The sequence below is a fragment of the Melanostigma gelatinosum genome (genome assembly GCF_949748355.1).
Source record: "Melanostigma gelatinosum genome assembly, chromosome: 5".
In the NCBI taxonomy this organism is placed as follows: domain Eukaryota; kingdom Metazoa; phylum Chordata; class Actinopteri; order Perciformes; family Zoarcidae; genus Melanostigma; species Melanostigma gelatinosum.
This window is the reverse complement of record NC_136638.1, coordinates 4721563-4736544: the sequence shown is the minus strand read 5'-3', so window position 1 is coordinate 4736544 and position 14982 is coordinate 4721563. Positions and strand designations below refer to the sequence as shown.

General features: G+C 42.9%; 2 protein-coding genes across 2 annotated transcripts; both read right to left on the bottom strand.

The window, feature by feature from the left end:
• Positions 1-2678: 2678 nt before the first annotated feature.
• On the bottom strand, positions 2679-8314 carry pola2 (polymerase (DNA directed), alpha 2). The gene is made up of 18 exons (XM_079268249.1): positions 8049-8314; positions 7341-7465; positions 7152-7240; positions 6972-7029; positions 6749-6858; positions 6358-6557; positions 6103-6191; positions 5559-5711; positions 5185-5247; positions 4975-5026; positions 4718-4836; positions 4560-4598; positions 4253-4326; positions 3997-4105; positions 3668-3774; positions 3385-3441; positions 3172-3298; positions 2679-3081 (listed from the first exon to the last, which is right to left on the bottom strand). Exons 1-18 carry the CDS (start codon positions 8131-8133, stop codon positions 2929-2931), a joined length of 1809 nt encoding a protein of 602 aa, XP_079124375.1. The 5' UTR covers positions 8134-8314; the 3' UTR covers positions 2679-2928.
• Positions 8315-8697: 383 nt separating this feature from the next.
• Positions 8698-14328, bottom strand: LOC306777580 (type 2 DNA topoisomerase 6 subunit B-like). The gene is made up of 11 exons (XM_079268742.1): positions 14297-14328; positions 14101-14222; positions 13902-14015; positions 13758-13813; positions 13413-13584; positions 12766-12832; positions 11227-11385; positions 11016-11137; positions 9381-9491; positions 9052-9165; positions 8698-8936 (listed from the first exon to the last, which is right to left on the bottom strand). The coding sequence occupies exons 1-11, from the start codon at positions 14313-14315 to the stop codon at positions 8889-8891; spliced, it is 1104 nt and encodes a 367-aa protein (XP_079124868.1). The 5' UTR covers positions 14316-14328; the 3' UTR covers positions 8698-8888.
• Between the last annotated feature and the right edge of the window lie 654 nt (positions 14329-14982).

Here is a 14982-nt window from a genome sequence, read left to right as displayed (position 1 = left end):
ACAAGGTTTGTCCTTCTCTTCACTGACTCTAAAAATCATGTTGTCACATGTATTCTTTAATTGTAATGGTGTGTTCCAGACATATACAAGCTATTATCTAATATGCATTTTCATCTTTGCTGCAGGCTCCACCACAATGAACCAAAATATTGTTGCACCTCCAAGGCACTACAGCCCAAACAGCCACTTAGCCTACAACCAAGATGGCTCCCCTCATCTCCCCTACCCGCAGTCTTCCTGGCAGACCCGCCTTCAATCCCAGACAGTCAGGTGTCCTATCAGAGCGCCTTACCAACCTCAGGGTTCCTCTCATGTCCCTCCATCTTTCCTCCCACCACACATCTTCCCACAGCTCCACCACCTCACCTCCGCACCAGATGATCGACAACCCAGACCCAGGCTAAATCCACCAGGCTGGGCTGCCCTGCAGCCCGACCAACCCTGGTCCTGGGCTGCTGGTGCAGCTGGGATCCTCTCTGGCACTGAGGCTCTGTGGGGTCAGCTGTACCCGGAGGAGCCTCCTCCTGAGATGGGGATAGTGCAGGTGGTGGGGGAGGAGACTGACACAAGCCCGGCATCAAGCTCAAAGAGAGAGAGAGGTGGTGGAGGCAGGAGCAGTCGTTTATCCCCGGAGCTGGATATCAAACCAGGTAGGAAAGAAAATATGAGAATCTTTAGTGTCTGTAAGCTACTTTTACTTATGCATGTTATCTTCCTCAGTAGATATTTTCATTCACCTCCAATGGCATTTTTGTATGTGTGTGCACGTACGTACTGTGCCTAGTTCGTCTGTCTGGTGGTCTCGCAGAAAGCAGTGAGAGCAGCAGGGAGCCCAGCCAGGTGAGCAGAGAGAAGAGAAAGAAGAGGGAGGAGCGAGGGAGATCACAATACTCCTTCTCAGACAGCCAAAGCTGCAGCTCTCAGGAGTGAGTCATATTCTGTTCAATGTCCCGCCTAGCATATAAATCCACTACTTCACTAGCTTCTTATTCTGGACAATTTTCTATTTCTTTCACTGCTGATTTCAGGTCATCCAGCGCCATTGCTGCAGTGAAAGTGGTACAAAGCTCAGAGAGTGACGCCTCATCGGAGAAAGGCAGAACCAGCACAAGGAGAACCAGGAGAAGTGGGGGGCTTGCTGTTGGATCACCCAGGGATGAGAAGGTGGTGAAGGGAAGCAAGGGAGACGACCCAGGGAGTCACAAAGAGGAGAGTCAGTCTACAAGTGAGGAGTTCGGGGGGCGGATTGAGGAATCCAGAAGTGAAAATGTAGAGAATCAAAATCCTGACGATAAATCAGAAAGCTGTGGAGAGGAGTCTGGATCTCAAAAGGAGGAAACAGGAAGTGTTAGTATAAATATTAAAAACAGAGGTGGAGATGAAGTAGAAAAACAGGAGAGTAGCAGCTCTGAACGAAGCAATGCAGGAGAAAAGGACGAGGAAGTTCTAGATGGAGAAGATGATGGTGACGCTGAGGAAAAAGAGAACAGTCAGACAGATGACGAGCAAGAGGAGAGAGATGGGGAGGAGGATCATGAGGCTTCTGAGAGAAAGAGTGCAACAGAGGAAGACGAGGAGACAGGAGCAGAGGATGAGGAGCAGGATTCAGAGGTAAAGGGTGACCGTGAAGAACAGTCAGTCAGGTTAAAGAACGAATATGGTGAGAACTGAAAAAAGGGTTCTGCATCTTCTCAGGATGAAGAGGACGAGGATGAGAGTGACGGAGAGGACGAGGAGTCAGATGAAGAGGAACAGAGAGGAGACTTAGCAGGAGAACCAGAGGAGGAAAAAGACTCGGACGACAGCATCATCTCACCACAGGACAAGTAAGATAAGTGAAGACTATAAATCATCTTGAACACAAACGGCACCTGAACTTTTAAAATCTGTTTTTCAGGTCTAAAAAGATGCATATTATTCCAGAGGAGGCAAGTGAAGAAGATGAGGAGGAAGAGGAGAGTAAAACAGGATCCTCTGACAATGACTCGAACGAGATAAGTGATGAAGACGATGTTGAGAATCTACTTGCACCTCAAAAACAATCACAGAAAAAAGAGTGAGTCTTTGTTTTTACGTCTAATGGCATCCTGAAGTAAGGCTCACATTCCTTTTTTTTTAATACATATTTTCAGAGAAGAGGACCTGAAAGCAGACGAGCAACCCAAAGGTACAGTATATACAGTACCGAGTGTAATTAAAAGATGGGATATACACACAAACAACTTGTTTTTAAAGATGTTGATCTGTAATTTCTTTTCCAGCAATTTGTGACAACGTGGAGATTTTTCAAGTGGCGCCGGATAAATCAACAAAGTCTGATCAGCCAAGTGACTCTGAGGAGTTTGACCACTTTTATGGTTAAATGCATTCGTCTCAACTGCCAAATTCAGAGAACAAAGGAAATATACGTACCTCAGAAATTAGTGTTACATCAGAAACAGTACATTAAAAACTTGTGAAAAAGGAGGTCTGTAACAGTAATGTTTTGTTTTCTGATATTTGATAAGAGATTGATATCTAAATGTATAATTATTTCATATCCATTCCTAAACTACATTAAACTGCCACATAAATATGCCTTTTAAGCTGTTTTTTTCCTCCTCTACTCAAAGCCTTTGAAAGAGATACGATGCTGAGACAAACACTAAGGTAGTTGCAAGAAAATAGTATTAAAAAAAAACAATAAAGAATAATTTATTGAAAGATTGTTATTACCGTTGTGCCTGAGAGACTGATATTCCACCCCAGTAATGACAGCACCAAACAGACATGTTTGTCAAGTAAAAATAGACCAATGGACAAAACAGTGAACTGTTTCTTTAAACATATTTTACATCAGGGTGCCTGGAGAGAACAGCGTTCAAAGCTGCTCGCAAACTGGTCCTGGTTAAGTCAACAAGCATTCAGAGTCTTAATCTCCTTGAAGATTCAGATTTTCACCACCTGAGCAGCCAAACAGGGGCTCTCTCTCCTCCCGTCTTCGGGCGCAGCGCTGCGCTGAATGAGCAACCTGCCGTAGGTCCCGCCCACCTGGCCTTTGGTCAGCCGTCCGGGATTGACGCACACGCAGCCGACCACATCCTGGGGACAAGTGGAGATGAGGTGTTAAAATAAAGCATGTGTCAAATCATCAGAAAATAAAAAGCACATCTTTTAACAGCAGTTCTGCACCTTTACAAAGTAGCGCAGCTCGGAGGGAATGATGAGGACGTCAGGGGTCAGCGGCATTTGACCGAAGCTCTGAAACTTCTCGTAATCCATGTTCACCTCCTCCACGGGCGGGTACAGCGGGTAGTAACTAGAAGGGGAAACACAAACATGTCATTAATGTTGGAGGATTCTCCTCAGAACAGAGAGAGCAAGTGAACGTTTTTAGGACTCTACCTTCTCTGGGTCAGCATGTGTTTCAGTATGCGAGAAAATCGGTCCGATCCAGTGCCGCTGAAACACAACATTGTAGTGATGCCATTAATTTAAATATCTATTTAATATTATGCTGGTATTTGAGTGAACTCCCATGGAAAAGTCAAAGTGAAAAGTGTGTCTGAGAGGTTTGTTCATGTGAATATTAAACATCAAGTTCATCGACACATTTTCCTCTCAAATGCATCTCCAACTGAGCTCCAGTGCTGAGTGAAGCTCTGTGAAAGTTAGAAATCTTCCTCACCAGCTGATCTCCTCTGCGCCCATGTGGAACAGGATGTCAGTGGACGTCAAGCCCAAGGTGACTCCATCGATTAGCAGGGTGCAGGGGTCAGGGACCATGGTGACGCGCTGCAGAGTATGAAGAGAAACACTCGGTTAGGCTGAACAGTTTCCTCTTCTGCTTGAATCTAGTCAATAACAAGCCTGAAAGTAAGACCAGCCACTCCCCGAATCAAAGCCATACTATTACAATTTGGCTTTCCGGGATTGCTCACACGCCCGTTGCATGTCCTCATCAGTAAATTATAAACTTTTATTTAGTTTATGGAGTCGGGTCTTTGTGTGTCTGACCTGGGCCTGGTCCTTGCCGAGGTTCGGCAGGGTGAAGGGAGGCTGTGGGTAGATGAAGTGATGGTGGATGTCTCTTTGGGAGGGCACAAACACCAGGCGGCAGCCAACACTGGGCAAAGAACATACGAGCTGTCATTAGGTTAAGGTTTCTCATTGGGGCACATTATTTTAAAAAAAAAGATGGCATAATGAAAATCTTCAAGGAACTTCAGGAGTTTAAATAGCCTCATCATGCTTAGGGAGATGTGAGACATACCTTTTGGTGCCATCCACAATGCTTTCAATACATCTTGAGAAAATGGCCTCAAACGTCTCGGTCACCTGAGCTTTCTATTTCACAAACAGGTGGGAATAAAGATGGTCACGTCAAGTCAGGACCAACCAATTAAATGTAAACAGCTGGACACAAGAAATGAATATGTTGAACAAAAGGAATTCACTTCGCCATGCATCGACTTCGGATGAGGACGTTTAAACGAGATTGTTTTAAAATGCTAAACATTAGCTGTTGCAGCGGAGGGTTTTCTAGGATAAACACATGAAGTGTCCGCTGTTAAACGCACCTCAATTTGTTCATGTTTGGAGTCCACAAACGGGCCCAGCTGGAGAAGTGAAGGGAGGATTAGAAAAGATACGAGCATTCTGTGCATCTCCCAAGACATGCATTCACTTGTGGAAGAACAAACGATTTTGAAACAGCTAAATAAACAAGTAACGATACCAGCAGGCAGACGTCAGGACGATCCTTGACAATGACATTGATTAGGTCCAGCAGAGGGTCGAAGGTGAGGCTGTCAGAGGGAGTGTAGGGTCCACACGCCACCAGAACATTCATCGGCTCTGCAATCGCATGATATGACAAGTGTGTATGCAAAGTACATGAAAGGGACACAAGCGGACTGCTCATCCTTTGTATTGTGGTTGAAAGCTTAACAAATAAACTCTTATTATTACAGAAAAGTGATTATCATCCCTTACCTTCATCCATCTCCATTTTCACCTCAGAAGAGTAGAAAGGAAGAGGGACTCCCTAAAAAAGAAAGAGAAGACTATCAACAGAAGACACACAAACCGCTCTAAAAGTTGAGATAATAATAATTTAATAATAATCATAATTTAGATTTCGAAGCAATATTTCAAGTAAATCTCTCTTTCTGTGCCAACACAACTTGTTAACTTGTAGCTGACCTCATATAGTTTGGAAGCCATCAGTTTTCTTCCTGTTGTGTTCATTCCCTCCAACGCCACCACCTGAGGAGAGAGAACAGAGTTTCATACACTGCAGGCCGGTGGGTTTTTCTTCTCATGTGGGAGTTGTAGATCGGTTGTCAGAGTTCTCGGTCAGACGCTGGGTGACTCTCCTGCCCAGGTCCTTGGCATGCTCTGTTACTCTTGGTGGCCGCGTAACCTGCTGCACACACCTCAGTGCACAGGTAAAGGAGGGACCACCGTGCTCATCAATACTGCACTCTCGTCAAGTGACTTCTTAACACAGTTAAAAATACTTTTAAAGCAGACCCATCAGGTGGGTCTGCCAAGACGAGAAGTGTCCTTCTGCTCACCTGACCAGGAAACAGCGAGTACTCTTTAAGCTCCGATAGGTCAACGGGTACTTGCTGACCGCCTTGCTCCGGCCCCACCTCCAACAGAACCGAGTGTGCGTTCAGTTTGCCGTTACTGTCGCAGCAGACCTGACCCGACACGGTGATGCTGTCCTAGAGACAGAAAACACGACAAACCGAGCGGTCAGGAAATACTTAATTATATGAATTCATTTAATAAAGTGTATCTAGTTTAGGAGAGCTGAAACAACAAATGTGGAGCACACGATGACGCTTTCCCAGAAATAACTAGACAAAATGAGCAAGTTAGGCCTGCAGGGATAAACATATCGTGACTAACAGTGGATTCAAATGTGCAAAGTTTAGCACGAACAAGCTCTCACGTCTTTTAACAAGTAAAACAGTTACCTAGCTAGCAATACAACTTTGTGAGTAAAATATCTAATTATTACAATAAGCTATGATGTTTCCAATACTAGTGAAAGTCACAGGCTTAAGGCGTCTATGATTTTAGAGGTTTTTCACAGCAGTATCACCGTTGTACCTGAGCGGGCAGAGAGATGGGGGCAAACTCTTCGATGTTGAAGTGAGACCGGAGGCCATCGCCAAGCTCCTCTATCTTCTCCGTCAACACTGTGGAGAAAACAGACGCACAAATCTTTAACTTCAAACAAGGTGTACTCATGTGAACCAGGGTGTACAGGGTCAGTGTTGTTCAAGACATAAAATAAAGGACTCTTGGTCCAAAGTACTTTTATGAATTTGCAGGCTCTTTCCGTTTTTTTTTTTGGTCTCTCACCATTTCGAACATCGCGCAGCCTCTGGAACATGTACTTGTAGCTGCAGCGGAGCGAGTCTTCGGGCCCTTCCAGGAGCTCCAGCTGGACGCCGTCGCCCTGAGTCTTTCTGCCGGCCCAGCGGGTGCCCTGCACGACCCCGAAAGAAACCACCACCTCCCCTTTGGCTCCTCGCTGGCTGTACTTCTGCGAGGGTGTCGCACTGCCAAAGAGAGAAGGGAAGAGTCGGATCACAACGTTAGCTGTGTTGCCACCATGTTCCTCGTAATTTGAGTGCCTGGGACTACTGTCCAAAGAACTAAAAGTTTCCTTCAGCCTATTGTTGTCTGCATTTCCAGAACGGTCTAAAGACTTGCAAAGATCTGACTGTCGTTCTGTGTTGGTGCTGAGTACCTGGGGGAGAAGCTAGCCGGAGACAGCAGCAGGCTCGGGCTGGACAGCAGAGCTGCACTTCTTTTTGACTGAGGGTGTTCAGGAGTTGTCAGTGCTCGTTTCTGAGAACCCTACACACGAACACACAGTCAGCGTCGAGCACGCAAGTGAGTCACGACGACTTCGCTTAGAAAATGTATATCACTGTCACAATCACTGTCTGAAGTCAAAGGTGACAGCTTACCTTCGCAGGAGTAGAGTACGCATCCAGGAGGTTCTCCTCCTCTTCCTCAACTTTGAGTCTGAACAAGCAATGTCAAGGATTGCGACACAATCGCAATACCACACAACCATGATAGACAACAGATAAAACACAGAAAGAGAAGCTGCTGGACGGTCATGAAGAGTTCACTGTAAAGGATACAAGTCCTGCAGTAAGAGGATGTCTCTGGTTCTGTTATGAGCTTCTTCTTTTCTGAAGCTTTTTTTGGATTTACTCTTCTTGTTTAACACCTTCAAAGAAAAACTCATTGTGAATAAAATAAATGTCTGACAGTGAGGACAGGTGTGTCGACATAGAAGTTCAAAGCAACGATATCAGTCACACCGGTACCTCATGATCAAATAGCTCCAGAGTGTCCGCGGTGAGTTTTAGTCCATTTTTTGTGGTGCTGTAGGCCACCCACTCCAGCACCATCTCATCGGCCTGTATCCTGTTACAGATACACTGCTCCACCACTGAGGACGTATGAGCGAAGGGAAGGAGAGAAAGTAAACAAAAGGGAGACGTAACAAGACATAGAGGACTGCAAATACAGTACACAGAGGCAACACAACTAACATGTCAAGTGAACTTTGGAGGGTTATTACAGCAGAGCTAAGTGAGCATTATCACTCCGACTTGAGCACATTCAAATTACACTAATGAATTACTTTTATACACCGCTGAGATGATGCACCTTAAATAAATTCAGAAGGTTTATACACTACATAACATCAGTGTGATGTAAAGGTGGCAGATTTGTCCACCTGCCATCCCAATCAAGGTTAGGCTCTGAGAGACACCAATGAGCAAGGCATGAGCACCCATGTAATAATGAGCACAACTAAGTACCCTCAAACACTAAAAACAAACATGACGTAATGTAACGAGACATACAGTATATGACGTAATACAAAAGGTAGCAGTGCAGTCGCGTGACGTAACACCTTGTTGACTACTTGAGTGGTCGTTGGGGTACGTTGCACTTAATGGCTAAAGCTACTTTTGTCCCAAATGTTTCCTCGAAATGTACAAAATCAGCATTTGTTATCTACTTACTCTTATCGAGGACGGAGTCATCTTGGCAGCATATGTCGAACATTTCCAGCTCTGATTTGAGGCTTTCTCCGGTTACTAGCGCCATTGTTTAGTGCTGTATCGTTACCAGATTGTGTAAGTTAACTGTGGAGAGGATAACACGTCAGACGCTCCAACGTCTGTATATATAAATACTGTTTAACTACCTAACGTTACACGTTAGTTGGCGGAATAAATCAGCAGACGCTCATTTCATTTTGCCGCGAAAAAGAGCTGCTGCCGGTGTTGGCGGCCGGAACATACGTCACTTTCAAAAACAATAACAAGCGGAAGTCAGCATCGTCACAAAAATAAAAGCCTCTAACGCCGTCTAGTGGTCAGCACGAGAGTGTCTGTTTTAGTTTCAACCCTCAGGCCTGTCGACACATTTCACTGTTTAACCAGTCTGGTTATCCAAGCTTAACTTGTTTTACAGACACAAACAACAGCGTGAACTACAGCACTATATGACGCAACCTTACAGTCTCAATAATGTATACACTGAACTACATTGTATTAAATGTAATTTGTTATTGTACTATATGTTTAATTCGGGGTACAAAATTATATTTAAAAAAAAGCATCTCAGATCAGAAATTCAGTTCAATGTAAATCTCTTTAGGAACTGTGTTTAAAAAGAACATCTGGTGATACAAACAAACTATAATAATGCATTTTGTTTTCTAATTAGTTGTTAAATAGCTATTTTTTATCACCACCACATTTACGACACTCACTACTAGCACACATTTAATTGCTAAAAATATTAATTTCAGTGAAAGCTGCTTCCACAGCCTTCAGCCAGAACAAACAATAGATTTCTCAGATTTCTGTTCTGGTGGGCTCATCACTGTCAGGATGTTCTTCCATCTGTGAAAGTAAACATGTAGCGTTAGATGGTGGATTTAAAATCACATGTCTGAAACCACTGAAGTGCTGCTGTAGTAATTGGTTGGTATCAGTCAACAACAAACATCCCACTCACCTGAGCTGAATAGCAGCCGCTCCTGGGAGTGAATTTCCATGATGTCACCCTCCTCAGTGAGTCACAGAGGGAGGCTGACAATTCGTGAGTGTCATGCACCTGACAAACACAAACATTATGGATGCACATCTGACTTCTGTCACACTATCAACACACATGCATGTACATCCCTGTATGTAACAAGGGTATTAACAGTGTAGCACATCATCTAATTACATCTATACCAGTGGCTTCTTTCTAAAATATGAGTTGTGGAAGTGAATAACTTATATTTTAGAATTGACTATAAATTTATGCAAAATGCATATTCAAAATAATTGTTTTCAAACCTTCATGCTGTTCAGACAAGCGTTTCTGAAGTCCATGTTACTGCTGCAGCTCACAATACTGACGGCTGAACTGAGAATCACCTCAGCAGCTGAACGCAGCTTCTCTTGATCCTTAAAACCCAAACATATAATATTACGGCCCAAATCAATAACCCATTTTAATTCATTTATTGATTGATTTAATTTGATCTTTAAAATGTCAGAAAATACAGTTTTTCTCAATTGCTAAAACACTAAAACCCATTGGCTGAACAAAATTCTCAGTTGCCTGAACTCATTTAGCTAATTGTGCAGTATGTTGTCAATACCTTAAACTATGTCACATGGTAAAACACAATTTGCAGATCTCACTTTGACTTTTCAGCAAAACTCTAAACACATTCTCAGTCTCAAAACACATTCTGCACTCTAATGCACATGTCATCCATACTGGTAAACACAAGTGGCAACAATCAAATACAAATAGAGAACACATGTCATTGATTAAACACAATCACTCAAAATGGATTTCACTTGTATCAAATGATGTGACACAACCAATATAAGCCAGTTTAGAGCGCAAACAGGTGGTTGAAGGTGATGTCGACGAAGTGCTCTGGCCTGACCCAGCCCAAAGACAAGAAGAAGCACATTGATGACATGTTGACTCCTTTGATTTTTGTCCCTTTCACTGTAGTATTGTATACTGTAGTAGGCCTACAGTGCATTGTAGGCTGTATAATGTACAATACGTAAACAAATTGTATGGCCTTGAACATGGTGCTTTCTATTTGTTACAGTAACAGCACTGACTGCTCAATAGATTTTGACTGGCTGCAGGTTCATATCAACAAAGAACAAGAATTACAGTATCACAGAGACAAAGGACACGTTTGTGAGCTGCAGGGTACAGTACTGTAAAAATAGGGGTACAAGGAGGAGGAAGAACAAAATAAATTGCAAAGAGCAAAGAACAGTTGTCATTTCTGATCAATTTTGAGCGACTGTAATAGAACATGTTTTCGTTCATATGCAATTTGTTTTGAGATTAAAAATCGACTTCTCCCTGAGAACTATATGTTTTGAACAATGTGCTTTCTATTTATTGGTGTATTGTTTACTGACTGCTTGATGGTGTATATTATTTTGATCACTTTGTTTGTGATTTGAGAGCAGTGTTTGATTTTGAGCACAGGTAAAACTGTTTTGAGGCGAAAGTTTCATTTTGCAAGAGGATTCAGAGGTTTTGTAAATAGTGCTTGAAGATGAGGTTTTGTGTTTACAGTTTTGAGAGAATGGGTGACCGTTTCAAGAAATGTGTCTTAGCAATCGAGAAAAACTGTAATAAAAAAACAACCATCACAATGTCCCAAAGCTGACATCTTTGAATTTAAATATGTTGACCAACAAACCCAAAGATATTATCATTTTTAGTGATGAAAGCAGTAACTTCTAAGATTTGAGAAGCTGAAACCTACACATGTCTGACATCTTTCAACAATAAACTGATCATTAAAATGTTTTTGACCCATTTTTCTGGATAATTGTTGAGGTAATACACACCATTATATAAAATTGTTCAATAATAACAATAAATAAATCCATTATTAAAGGAATGATTGCCTCTCTGGAAGTTATAGTGTGTGTCAGGCTTGCCTTTTTCCTGTGATTTTGGGGTTTCAGTGAGTTCCTCAGCTCGGTCTGCAGGGCTGTTGTGACTGCCTGCCTGTTGTTGTTCAGAATATCCTCCAGGTGGTGCTCTATCAGCACCTCTGTGGCTGCGGGAGGATCACAGACACAGACAAAGAAGTAAGGAAGACCAACTTCAATGCAGCGTTTTGGGATTATACTTGCAGCCGTCTCTCACCCATCATATCAGAGAGCTGGTAGGTGAAGGGGTCACTGTGCTGCAGGAAGAGGTAAAGCAGGAGACTCTGCTGCATTGGGGGAAGACCTGATTCTTGCTCTGGATCCTCACAGTTTTCTTGCTCTACGGTGTACACAGTGCCACCCCTGTGCACTGGATCTGCGGAGAATGTTAAAACAATTTTTGGAAAGTAAAAAATGAATAGGAAATTAAAGGAACAGATGATTATTAGTGACGATATTCACTTTAAACAGATAAAACGACAAGTCTACACTGGTACAACAGAGGGTTAACAATCACAACATGTACGCAACGTTGTGGCAATGGAAGACGCACCTTTTGGGTTGGGCAAATAATTGCTCCAACATTTAGCTTTACAACTTTCGTTCTAAAACTTGAGTTCACCAACGTTGAATGAGTCAACAGATGTTTACAAAATATTTTCTTGGGTGTAAAGTAACAACAATTATGACCTCAAAATGTATCCCCAAAGACCAGACCAGACTGTATCATGGGGCCCTTTCTAGTTTATATCATGTCCTGTGAATGACTAAACTACTTGTGATTAATGTAGACCTGTGCTTTGGCTTCTGAGTCATTGTGTAATCTACAAGGACACAAAACACTTATTATGCAAGGGCAGTTTCTGAGAAATCGCCCAAATTTTACAAGTGACACAAAGACTATTTAGTGATGATTAAGCTTAGTTCTACAGAAAGTGTCTCAAACACGGTCAGCTTCATTCAGATTTCTAACACACGGCATAGAATAAAACCTTTCTGAGGAATATTCATGTGCCAGAACTTATAAAAAGTATTTGGGAGGAAATGTAATGTTTCAGACATTAGACATCGACATTAGCCACTAAACCCGCTTCGGTAAGGGACCATGGTCAAAGTTAAATGTAAATACAGATGTCTAGTTTAAGACAGGATAGAAACCCGAGCCCTCAGTTTCAACTCAAACACGTTGTAAACTCTTTCCCAACACTAAATCTCTGCTGTGAGAATGCTTTTGTGATTTGAATGCAGAACTACTTCTTGCATCAGAACCAACTGTTCACAATAAACGTGATAGAGCAGATTGGTTGCATGTGGACATAATTCCCAGCAGACTTGTTTGTATAACATTCTGTGACAATCATTTCGCTTCTGGAGCCCAGATTAGCAGACGGTGTTGGAGCCTTAGTACTGTCACTTTAAGGGGTTTTGATACTATGTGGTATGTGTGTTCTTTTTTCTACGTCCATTGTTCTTTCTGGTTTCATATGATTCAACTCATGGGCCTTTTGTGATCCAATAAAGTTTTTATATGCAGCTTTGGGTCAGGGCTGTGTGTTCATTCTCTAACAAATAAACGCAGGTGGTTGAAATTAGTCTCCAACTCAATCCTCATCAAGTGTTTCAGATCACTTTACAAGACAGGATTAACTGTCCAGGACATATTGTCCCTGTTTACAGTTCCTCTAGCAAATTACATGAAATGTAAACTGGTCATCAGTATCGGTACGTGTTGTTCCCATCAGTGGGTGTTGTCTACCTTTGGAGGAGGAGCAGTGAAGGCCATGCAGGCCCAGTTCCTGACAGTCCAGATGAGCAGGGAGGTTCTGGAGAAGGGTGGAAGGGCCTGTGAATGGAAATCAGAGGCCCGAAACACCTCGACTGAGTCGAAACGTATGAGCAGCGGTTCAAGTCTGAGTTCCCCCCAGATGTCAGATTTCAATGTTCTGGTCATTACCTAAAGCTTAGTACTTGGTTGGAACGTAGCTCGACCAACGGAAGGGGAACTGTGTCTGATTATTTTTGTAACTCTCCCAAACCGACAATCACACCGACTTCATGCCGCAATTGGCCCGCTGTGCTGAGGTAAGAAAATAAGCAGGCTTTTTTATCTCGAGCATAAACTCGCAAAACTAACTCGACCCTTACCCTGACTCGTGAACAAGACCCCAAGATACTCTTTTGTTTATTTCCCTGCTTTCACGCCACAAACTGTCCCCTTGTGCACTGGAAGTCATGGTCCGATGAAGACAGCTGAACTACGTCATCGAGCAGGAACGCAATCATGAGGCCGCCACCATAGCTCGGCCCCCTTTATACTGTAGATTCTTCTGTGTCTGTGAAAATCACAAACAGACTTATGATGAAATCAGCAAAGGATATTTGTATGTCAGTGAGTTGTGTTGCCAGATTGGGGTACTGAAGCACACAAGGGCTCAGGACAGTGACCAGCTGGATGCTGAGCTCCCCAAACAGGCCGTGGTCCATGGCTTCAGGTGGGATACTGAGCGGCAACCTGCCGCCAAGGACCGGGTGTCCTCCATGATACCAGCATCCTTTCTTCACGCACTCTGGAGGCCTTTAAACCCGAAAGAGAGAGAGCGAGTCACTCTCTATAAACAGTGGACAGACCTGTGTACCGGTATTTGTTTTCGTTGCATTAATAGATGAAAATAAAGTTATGTCATCTAACAAGAGGGGAATTTACCAAAGCGACAAAAAAGAAAGCTTAGGCGTTGCCTGCATTCATACCTAAAGTCTCGCTGGACGCTCTGCTGACTGAATTTTAATTTAAAGTGGATTTTGATCTGTGAAAAAGAAGGGCAGTAAAATGATTGCTGCCAATTTAAAAATGCAAAACATATGGTGGAAAGATATTGTGAAAACCTCTCCTACCCTTGCGTTAGCCGAGCTGAACGAGTGTAGGAACGACTCTATGCGAGCGCACCACTCTGGAATGAAAAGTCTTGCCTCTTTCATCTGTACAGTGCAGAGATATAGACGGAGATGATATTCACTCACTTAGTTACTTAGTGAGATGAAAACAATGCTGAGGCTGTCAGTGATTGTAGTAAAGGATCCCAGTGGGTTGTACCTGAAAAGACAGGAGCAATCTGAGAGAACCATACGTGTCGGTGAAGGCACACAGTTCCTCGGGATCCGGCTGAGGACACGACCACGTACAGGCAAACATGCTCTCCTTCAAATCTGTGAGGGCTGAAGTTGGTAAAAGGAGGTGATGTTCAACAGCTGAAGATATGTGATCGTGTTAGGTGTACGTGTGTACATACCAGGTTGGAGTGCCTTCATTTCAATCCCTGTGCACCAGGGACCAGCAGCTGCAACTGCACCGCAAATGTGAACAATGTGGAAATAAGTCTAAATGCATCCCTGGTGTAACCAATTAATCACATATTTGTGTTGTGGTGATCTGTTTCTGTTTTGGGTGGATTGCACATTTATTCTCAGATTTCTCTGACATTCAGTGTGTGATGTATTAGTGTGTTTTCACCATATCTATCTGAAATGTTAATATACTTATATATGGATGGTAACTAATGTTAGCTGTGCTATATTTGACTGAAACAATATAAAATGTATCACACTGCTATTGGAACTGTTCATATGGAGCGTTGTAGCTTTTTTTGCTGTCAGAATAAACATGAGTTTATGTTTAATTACATTTGGACTTGGATAATGTTACACTTTGAGGCCTTTTTATTCACCGCTAGTTCCTCCTGAGAACTGTTTTTTTAAAACGTACGTACGTAAAGTCCCTCCAGCCCGGTCAGGAGGGACAGGCGCTTGTTGGCTTTGGGGACTTCAAATTTGAGACCCTGCAGAGCCTGTACGAGTCCGAGGACACCAAGAAGATCCGGTACATCTTTGTAACATTTGGATTATAATATAGTTGCTGTGCTGACCATCGATTAATAGAATCATATGACAAATGTCTGATTCGTACAGATTTGTCAAC